Genomic DNA, 11,205 nt, shown 5'->3' with positions numbered 1-11,205 from the left:
CGCTTAAAATTTCAAATAATATTATTATATAATCTACATAAGATTTTCAACCATCTCCAGTCCTCTCTACACTGGCGATTGATTGAACAAATGCATGTACCTTATAAGAGATATGTAACTAAATGTTAATATGTAGATTTACCTTTTCAACACCAAAACATTTTGAAACCACATGTCTCTATTTAACATTATATTTTTTACAAATCAATTAATTTTTATTTTAAAACATTTGGCTGTGCTAATCTTTACTAAAGATTATACAAGTATGGGGTTTTCTTGATTTGTATAGTAGTAGTTAACTAACTGGAGTTAACTTAAGAATATAGTATGCAACATGTGAAATTTGCACAAATAAGAAACATACAATAATTATAAGCTTAAATGTATATCTAACTTTGAGACGTTTCTATCTTCTGCAGAAATACCAATTTTGATGTAAAAAAAGTGTGCTTTCATGTATTTACATATAGGTTTTTAAAGCTAAAAATTCCTCAGAAAAGTCATAGACCTTCTAACTAACAGAATACAGGATAACAAGAAATGAAAGCATTCTGTCCGAATATTCTCAGAGCAAGATTGCAGATTTATGTGCCTGTATTTTTGTTTCACTGTCTTTCAAATACAACACTTCAATATGCATTATTCAGCCCCTGAACCTGGATATTCATTAATGCACCAAGCATGGGCGTAGGAGCGAGTTTAACTTTGGGGGGGGGGGGGGGGCCAAACCTTTTCAACCGGCAGCGAGGGGGGGGGGGGGGGGGGGCAAGGTATCCCCGGTGCATTATTCATGACAAAGCCTTGTACAGGGGCCAAATGGGCCATAGGCCCCCTCAAGCCTCTATGTTTTAGCAATCATTGAGTTATTCTGATGATACACATACGACTAGGCACTGAACTGTCTTAATCAGTCATATTATGTATTGTTCTAATTAAGTGTGCTATTTTTTTTACATTCTTCTGTTGAAGCCCTGGACATACAATCAATTAGCGCTGCATTTGTCTAATTGTGATATAAAGTTGTGGCAATATCGTTTCCATAGAATGGAAAATGAAAAACAAAAAAATACATAACGTTTACATGCGTAAACAGGCTTAATAGTTACATAGATTTTGCAGACGCTCAAACCGGAACTGTAGTGATTGCGCTGAATGATATAATATTTTATAAAATGTAATCAAACAATCCTTGACGTGGCGCGTACAGATTTCAGTACTCACACTACGGAAAGAGACAAGTCAGAATACAAGGGAAGGCCAAATGCAAATCAGAAATCAGGTAGAAAAGAATTATATGATGCTAACTAAGCCCCCACTCGACCCCCCACCCCCCTGCTCCTACGCCTATACCAAGAGGTGATACCACTATATTATATGTGCATTCCGTCTATCAACGTTTAAAGTTTTAACACAAATACCGCAAAAGCTAACTTTTTCCGCTACCAGTTCAGGGAAAAATACACGTCTGTTCTACTCCTTTGTTGTTCAACTGCAGTTTAATTCCTTATGTCCATTTTATGACAAGCCAAAGGAATGTGTATCTTTCAGATTTTCCAATCTAACTGCAAGTACCAATACTGGCTAGCGACCACCAAATCCGGACGACCACCAAACCAGACAGTCCTTTAAACGCTTTTTTTTTGGTCTTTAAGTAATAGTTATTGTTCGAGGAATAGGTCTGCATTGTGTTTATAGACCTGTGAAGGATTTGTGAACCGAGTGAGCGTAGCGAGCGAGGTTTTCAAATCTCCTCACAGGTCTATAAACACAATGCAGACCTATTCCGAGAATGATAACTGACTTACCTACATGCTTCTTTCTTTTACATAGTCCAGATTGGTTTCGGATTTGAAGAACGTTTGTATCGTGTATGTATGATAAAAACAAATAGTTAGAAGAAAGAACAAGACAATATATGTCACAATTTATTTGATAATAATAATATAACAAAATGCCCAACTTGCTACGAACCTGTAAATATATTTGTCAGCAATTAGGACTTGACATCGTGCATTGCATGAAAAATCCGTGCATATTTGTGAAATAGTCTCTCTCTGAGATCATCAATGCGTGTCTGGTCAATTAGTCAGAATATGATGCGAAATATAATTTCTTTCGTTTGAGCAGACGAATTAGAAAGAAATTATTTTCCTTTCAATCGTATGTAGTCTCCGCCAGGTGGCGTTCTATCGCACGAAGTTTTCGTGCGTAACGGTTATTAATGTAGTTGTCAGTTCAGCTTTGGGACACTGACCATTCTACACGTTTAATTTTTGTAAAATGGAAAATGACAACGTGGATTCGGAACCGAATTCAATTTCAATTCAATACAGAACTTGAAGAGATAGCCAAGCAAATTTCTTGGGCTAATGAACATTCGAAATTTGACTACTCAAAAGAACTTTTAGCTGAGTTGTTAGAAAAGCTGAGGAAACGCAACAAATTAATTCGAATTGCCGACAGCAGTCCCGGCGGCTGGGATACAGTCAAATCTTACGAGACAAACCCCATAGCAAGCGACTCGGATGACGAAGCAAAACTCAACAAGGCGGAGAATCGTGCGCTTAAACGGAAACGTCCGAGCTCCAGGGGCGGCAAAGGACGCAAATCGTACGATATTCCCTCTGGCTCTTCTGGTTATCTTTCATCTGTTAAACCATGGGAAATTCCCGCACACACATTTCAGCCAGTGCAGTCTACATTTCTCGGAGGTCAGCCCTTTCGTGGCGCCTACGCAGCGGGAAAAAACATTTCCGGTTCAAAATACACCGAACCGCCAGGACCATGCTACTCGTGTGGAAACTTCGGGCATTTCCGACGTGATTGTCCAAGCACAGGCATCGGGGCGACATGGAAACAGCAGACGAGACCGAATGAGACCGACTCTTTGAAAGATGAGTATAATTTCGATTATCAGAGATTTACTAGTGACTATTTTGAGTACGAACAAGGTCAAAAGAGCATTATTGTTAAGGGTCGTTTAAGACAAAATATTCAATTCTGGCGTTCTATTGGAACGAATCCATACATTTTGGATGTGTTAGAAAATGGTTATAAAATTCCATTTTATTCTTTGCCTCCCAGAACCTTTTTGAACAATAACAGATCTGCCACTTCCGAATTTCAGTTTGTTTCTGAGGCAATTCAAGATTTATTAGACCGGTATCTCATTGAAAAGTGTGCAGATCCACCTTACATTGTTAATCCTTTAACAGTCTCAGATAATTCCAGCAAGAAAAGGCTTATTTTAGATTTGAGAGCTGTAAATAATCATATCTGGAAGCAGTCCGTCAAATTTGAGGACTTAAGAATAGCTTTGTCCTTTCTGAAGAAAGATTTTCACATGATAAAATTCGATATTACTAGTGCGTATCATTTCATAGAGATTTATCCACCACATACTGATTATTTGGGTTTTTCATGGGTGGATAAGGAAAACAATGTCGTTTTTTACAAGTTCCTTGTGCTCCCCTTTGGTTTAAGCAGCGCGTGCTACTATGCCCCAACGATAACTTGATATTTACAAACATGACTATAAATAGATTAAAATGGGACAAAGGGAATTCAACATTTTTCTAACATGTTGCAATCTAAATATTTCTAGATTTTGTACCAATTACGAATTAGCTCAGTGGCATGTTCAACAGATATTTTGCCGTGTGGGTTCGAAACTCAGCATCGACAGTCAATTTTTATTTCACTTTTGCATAAACATTAACATTCCTTCATGAGCTCTGTGAAAACACGACAGAGAGGTATCTAAAAGCGATATGGCAGATCAGAATATTTTATTATATATAAAAGATGATATTGATTAAATACATGCACTTTATCCATGCAAATAATGAAAATACTATTGTATTAAATTAAGACATATATACAAATACAAACAATCAAAGAACAAAAATACGGAAGCAAAAATGAAAACGAATAGGAAAAATAAAAAAAATCTGAAAAAAAAAGAAATCCTCATGAGGATTCGAACCCACAAAACGATTCGCTTATATCAAATTCTTGTCTGTATTTTACCCAACTGAGCTATGTTTCCATATACTAAGTGGATATTTTAAATGAAAGAAATTCTATTATTTGCTTGTCAAGTAATGTGCAAGCATTATGCATTGTTATTTCATCAGTTATCATGAATTAGACTCGTCCTCGCGTTTCGGCGGGAATCACGTTATCATTGGGGATTAGTACATTTTTACAAAAGTTACTAGGCCACTGGTTAAAAAATGGCGCGTAGAGGGAAAGTCATTGATAATGTTCCTCGATGATGGTTTTGGGTGTGCTCAAGATTTCAATAAAACTTTGCAGTTAGGCACTCAAATCAAGAAAGATTTACTTTTGTCGGGTTTCATTCCGAACGTTGGAAAGTCGATTTGGGTTCCTGTTCAGATCCTTCAATTTTTGAGAGTTATTCTAAATTCCTTGGAAGGAATCCTGTACATTCCCGAAGAGAAAATAAACAAAGCCTTTCTGACTATTTCTCACATTTTAAAAGCCTATACAGTTCATAGAAGGGTACCCGTTAGGAAAGTTGCTAGTCTGGTTGGTCAATTGATTTTTATGTCTGTAGTCATTGGCCAAATAAGCCAAATAATGACTCGTTCGCTCAGTATAGACATTTTGAATGCCCATTATTGGGATTCGTATATACAACTGTCCGAAGAGAGTTTGGACCAGTTAAACTTCTGGAAACATAACTTAGAATCTTTGAATGGCAGACGCTTGTTTGATTCGGTCAATTTTTCTAAAATTGTATATTCAGACGCAAGCGCTTCCGGTTTTGCCGGTTACGAGGTCAGAACTTTTAATGGAGTAGCCCACGGTTTATGGTCTAGCGACGAAAGTAAGAAGTCCTCTACATGGAGAGAATTAACGGCTGTTCATCGTGTGCTTGGGTCTTTAACCCATCTTCTATCAAATCAAAGTATTAAGTGGTTTACGGATAATCAAGGGGTTACATTCATAGTTAAAAAAGGGTCTATGAACAAAGAATTGCAAAGCATAGCCATAGAAATTTTTAAGATTTGTATGTCTAAATCAATACAATTATACATGGAATGGATTCCTAGGTCTTTAAATGAAAGGGCCGATTATTTATCGAAAATCGTTGACAATGATGACTGGGGTATGTCCAAAGAAATTATGTCAATGATAGTACACAAGTTTGGTCATTTCGTCGCCTTATTTCCAGACTGACGTAACTCGATTTTTCGAAAATATGGAGTGTTTGGTATCATTTTTTTCTGCTCGTCGAGCTCTAGATGATGAGACTATAAGTGTCCCTATAGAACGTCTATAAATGTGTTTAATTTCAGTTCCATACTGACGCATGTCGGGTTTTTGGCTTTCAGTTGATTTCCAGAGTGACGTTAAAAATCAACCAATCGCGTTGTTTTATTTGGTCGCCATCTTGGATTTAGAGCAATGGCGGTGTTAGATTTGTGCAGTGACAACAAGTGGATTTTCTTTAGAAAAACTAGTCGTGCTAGTTGTATTGTACAAATATGTAAGTTTTAATACATTGTTTCAAGATAAATCTACCATATCTGCAATTTTGTACTGTATAATAACGCTACTTGCATATAAATTATGTGTTTACATGTATAGAGAAACTGAAAATATTTCGGATGTCAATTTTCGGATACAAAAATATAACTGAATTCTTTACTTCTTAATCTGTTTTGTGGTATCTATCTTTTAAGTGTTAAAAATAGAAATATTCATTCATTCATTCATTCATTCATTGATTTCAATATGGCCACAAAGTAGATATTTGGATCATGGTGAGGTATCTGAAAAAGGAGGTATATGGCTTCTGTAATGTCATTTTCAGACTTCGGCAGAATGTTCAATTTTTCTTCCAGGCTTCGGCAGAATGTCCAATATTTCTTCCAGGCTTGGGCAGAATGTCCAATTTTTCTTACAGGCTTAGGCAGAATGTTCAATTTTTCTTACAGGCTTCGGCAGAATGTCCAATTTTTCTTCTTAGCAAGTCTTCAGTTTGAGAGGCGGCAGGTTTCTAGATGTACATTGAATTTTACCTGTAGCAGTTATAAAGAGTCCCCATTTAATTGTTTGAACATAATTTTCTCTCAGGTTTTTCAGATGCATCTGTGTACATTTCTTAATATATGTATTGAATGTTGATATATATTTCTCATTTTGTATCATATTTCCTAGTGAGACCAGTCTTGTTTTTTCAGGCTGAATTTCGATGTGCTTCCAGATGAACTAATACTGCATGTTTTCATATACATTGACCTACAATACCATCTCCAGTCTTTAAATAGAGTGTGTCATAAGTTCAACGATGTAGTAAAGAAGCACTCAATACTATGGTGCCATTTCGAGTTTCCTGAACAACTGGAATTGAATAAAATCAATTTGGAAAATAGTCTGTCTCATTCTGTGAGGATTGTTGATCTGTGCATGCCATGTACTGTTTTTAAATGTAAAATACCAGAAATCGACAAAGTGTTTGCTGCATCCAAGTTTACGTACTTGGACCACCTAAATATCAGTGAAGCTCCGATTTCAACGCTTTGTTGGTTATACAATGCACCAAATATTCGTGTATTAGACCTCTCAGGTTGCAGTCTTCTCGTTGATGAAGATTTGCGCTTATTACTGCATTTGGCATGAAGCTATTAGTGGTAGAGGAGCAAACGATATTGCCAGTGCAGTAGTTACAATCCTCAAATATATTAAACGTGTTCACCCTGAAATTACTTCATTCATATTGTGGTCTGATGCATGTGTTTCTCAGAACAAGAACTCTGTTATGTCGTTTGCACTCAAGAGATTCATGGAGGACTATAATATTGAGTCAGTTGTACAAAAATTTGGCTGTCCTGGCCACTCGAGTGTACAAGAAGTTGATAATATCCACAGTAATATCGAGAGGATAACAAGATATGCAGAGATTTACAGTCCCATCGCATTGATAAGAGACCTGAAATCAATGCGACGTAGAAGTTCAGTGCGCATTATCCAAATGCAAAAGCACAATTTCATGGATTATCAGAAATGTATTATGCCGTTAAAATTCAACGAAATTCCTTTCACCAAAGTGAAGTGTTTGAAGTACGATAAGTGTTTGCCATTTCACATTGGGTACAAACTTTCGTATAGTGCGACTGACTTCAGAACAGCCCATATTGAAATTAGACAAACACGAGCACGAACCAACAAACAACCAGAATTCTTACCAAGACCAGCACAATCAAACAAAGTTCCAATTATTTCTCAAGACAAAAAGAAGGACATAACTTGTATGCTCAAATACATGCCAGAGGTCGATAGACAATTCTACAAAGCATTGAAGCTAGTTATTAATGAATAAGTACTGGAATGCTACTAATAAAGCATCATTTTGTGCTTTGATATATGCTTTAAAAGCCAATGTGACAGAATGTTTTGCGTTTGACTTGTTGCTAAGACTTTTTCTGAAAATTTGTGTCTTTTAGTGGTTACCAGTTTGGTATGTTTGTGATTGACATTTTGCAAAACCCTTTTGGTTAGTCTTTAAATCCAATGTTTTCAAGGAGGTGACAGTTTAAAAATTGTACACAATGTACTCTGATTGTACACAATCATAATCAACATACATTATTCTAGACAATAATGGTGTTTAGTCCGTTTTACATGTACCAGTTAAATCTGTTTTGTGTTAGACTTTTTGCAAAGACATTGTGAGGTAAATTTATATGTGTTTTGAACAGTTTTAAAAGTTTAATATGTTTGTGTTTGACTTCTTGAAGAGACTTATTATGATAAGTACACGCTATGAACATTTTAACTGGACAGACAAACAGTTTTTTTATTGACATTATATTTTTTTCGATAGTTAAAAGTGGGTGATTTAAGCAGTATTCATACTTGAATCTAGAAATTAATGAATATAAAGAACTTATATGATACTATTAAAATATCAATTTGCGCTTTTGATTATGCTTTAGAACTAAAGTATCAGGTAAGGTGACTGGTTTTAGTACACATTATCAATAGTGTAATTATGCTCTTAATATTTTAACTTTTTATACAAGTTTCCATGTTTTGTTTCAGACTTTTGGCAATTACTTTTTAAGATAAATAATTATGTGCTTCGAACAATTTTGTTTTGAATTCCAATACAAAGTGTTTATATTTTCTCTATTGACCATCCAATATCTCAGTATATCAGAGAGATGGATTTTTAATAAAACTACTTAATACTTACCAATGCATCATGTTAAGTAAAATAATAATCCCATTCAGTGGATACTATTATTTAATTGAATTTTCAATTCAAAATTTAACTAAGAAAGGTTTCATCTCTGAATTTTATTTTTTTTAAATATCAAAACGTTTATATAATAATGTGCACTGTTTTATTGTTTCTGGAATAAAGTTACGTCAAAATTAGTGTAGTCGTTGTTTTGAAAAAGATATTTCCAAACTGACGTAATTTAAAATTTAATTCCAAAGTGACGTAACTCGATGTGTCACTTTGGAAATAATATTATCCTCCTCTAGACTTAATTTTCGACTAAAAAATGATTTTAATTTATTTAATAGAATTAAAACTATCTTAAATATAAAAGCGAAAATTGGAATATAGGTACTTTGTAATGAATATAAACTATTTCTCAAATCCCAGATAAGTCAGTCAATTAACGAAAAAGTTATACGCTTTCAAAACTTTGAACCTCATTTTCTCAAAACTACAAAAATGCAAGTTACGTCAGTCTGGAAATAAGGCGACGATTTGTCAATAGACTGGTTTGCGTCAGAACACAACGCCAAAATACTCAAGATTTATTCTAGATTCTGGTGCCATTCTTCTTCGGGAGTGGATGCTTTCAACGAAAACTGGGGAAATGATTTTGGGTTGTTTGTACCCCCCGTTTCACTTATTGGGAAAGTTATAAGTAAAATGAAATCAGACAGAGCAGTCGGTGTTCTTGTCGCCCCATGTTGGCCATCGGCTATTATTTGGTCTGATCTGTGTCCAAACGGAAATTTCATTCCCAATGTGATAGATTGGTTTGATTTACCTACTAACAAGTCCTTCTATACAAGGTGCAGTAACGGAAAAGGAATGTTTGGTAATACAGACCTAAAATTCCGAATGTTGGCTTTGAAACTAAATTTTCAATGCAAGGGAGACTAGTCAATTTAGTAACAAACTTAAATAAAAGGATTTACCTCCCTTGAGCACAAAGTTATATTATGGGTTTTTTAAATTATTCATTTTTAGCTCGACTATTCAAAGAATAGTAGAGCTATTGGACTCACCCATGCGTCGGCGTCCGCGTCCGCGTCGGCGTCCGCGTCCCGATTTGGTTAAGGTTTTGTATGTAAGCTGGTATCTCAGTAACCACTTGTGGGAATGGATTGAAACTCCACACACTTATTCACTGTGATAAACCGGAAATACATTGCACAGGTTCCATAACTCTATTTTGCTTTTTTACAAAATTATGCCCCTTTTTCAACTTAGAAATTCTTGGTTAAGGTTTTGTATGTAAGCTGGTATCTCAGTAACCACTTGTGGGAATGGATTGAAACTTCACACACTTATTCACTGTGATAAACTGACCTACATTGCACAGGTTCCATAACTCTATTTTGCATTTTTACTAAATTATGTCCCCTTTTCGACTTAGAAATTCTTGGTTAAGGTTTTGTATGTAAGCTGGTATCTCAGTACCCACTAATGGGAATGGATTGAAACTTCACACACTTGTTCACTGTCAAGATCTGACATGCACTGTGTAGGTCCCTTAACTCTACTTTGCATTTTTTTCAAAATTATGCCCCTTTTTCGACTTAGCAGTTTTTGGTTAAGTTTTTGTATGTAAGCTGGTATTTCAGTATCCACTTATGGGAAAAGATTGAAACTTCACGCACTTGTTCACTTTATGAGCTGATAAGCTCTGTGAAGGTTCCATAACCCTTTTTCCCATTTTTACAAAATTATGCCCCTTTTATTGACTTTTATATTCATTCAATTGACAAGGCTGTTGAATAGTCGAGCGTTGCTGTCCTCCGACAGCTCTTGTTATATTACTAATGGTTAGATTTATGAGAGATGTACAGGCTAGTTTAACCTTAGAATGATTTAATGCAAAGTTGTAAGGTATATGTTTGCTTAAGAGCCTGTTGGATGTAAATTTGCTTCAGCAGTATTGCTTACGATATTTATATTAGGGTAGATGGCGTGCGAGACGTCATCGTGGCTCCTTTGCCACGGATGGTGTTGAAGGCAACCTTGCCATGAAATGTTATGAAGGCAGCTTTGCCATGAAATGTTATGAAGGCAGCTTTGTCATGAAATTTTATGAAGGCAGCTTTGCCATGATATGTTATGAAGGCAGCTTTGCCATGAAATGTTATGAAGGCAGCTTTGCCACGAAGTTTTATGAAGGCAGATTTGCCATGAAAAGTGTCATGAACAGTATTGAAGGTAGCTTTGCTATGAAATGTTTTGAAGGCAGAATTGCCATGAAAAGAATCATGATAAGTTTTGAAGGCAGTTACCAGGGCAGCTTTGTCTCAAAAGTTCAGAAATGATAGAAAATAGTCAGTATAATTCTGTCGTGTAAATGCGATACTATTCTGCCAGGTGTTTGTTTCACCTCCTAATAACATGTATGTGACCTGTAAGATTTGTTTCCGTCTCCGCTGTTGATTATTGACATGATAATTTAAATTTTATTTTATACATTTATTTTTGCAGTGTCATAAAAAGGAAATTGAAGAGCTTCCGGAAGTGTTGGCGGACAAGGTGGACCTACTCCCTGGCGTTTTACGTAGATCAAGAGCAGATAATACGTGTAAAAAGTATGGGAACGCATTCTTTCGTTGGAAAAAGTGGGCTTTGTGTAGGGGGCTTGGGAGTGGGGACATCTTGCCCGCCAAGGCTTTGCCTGTGGCCATATATCTTACATCTTTAATTCAAACTGCGAACACTCCAAGTCCGATAATTACAGCTTTTTATGCATTAAAGTGGTATCATGACATTTGTGATTTTAAGTCTCCAACAGATTCAAAGACAGTTACCAATGTTCTCGAAGCAGCCAAGAGAATTTTGGCAAAACCTACGAATAAAAAGCTACCTATGACCGTTGATTTATTATTAGCTATGTACAATAGATTGTTCGAAGCTGGTAACTTAAAAAGCCAAAGAATTATTTGTGCATCATTGTTAGCTTT

The 11,205-nt window shown here is 35.8% G+C and overlaps 1 protein-coding gene across 1 annotated transcript; it reads left to right on the top strand.

Annotated features, from left to right (window-relative positions):
• The first annotated feature begins 2,287 nt into the window (after positions 1 to 2,287).
• Positions 2,288 to 3,517, top strand: LOC128552356 (uncharacterized). Its single transcript, XM_053533383.1, has one exon. The coding sequence runs from the start codon at positions 2,288 to 2,290 to the stop codon at positions 3,515 to 3,517; it is 1,230 nt and encodes a 409-aa protein (XP_053389358.1).
• Positions 3,518 to 11,205: the final 7,688 nt, after the last annotated feature.

This window comes from Mercenaria mercenaria, unplaced genomic scaffold, assembly GCF_021730395.1.
Source record: "Mercenaria mercenaria strain notata unplaced genomic scaffold, MADL_Memer_1 contig_2435, whole genome shotgun sequence".
Classification (NCBI taxonomy): Eukaryota; Metazoa; Mollusca; class Bivalvia; order Venerida; family Veneridae; genus Mercenaria; species Mercenaria mercenaria.
Note: the sequence above shows the minus strand (reverse complement) of the source record. Positions and strands in the feature narration are given on the sequence as shown.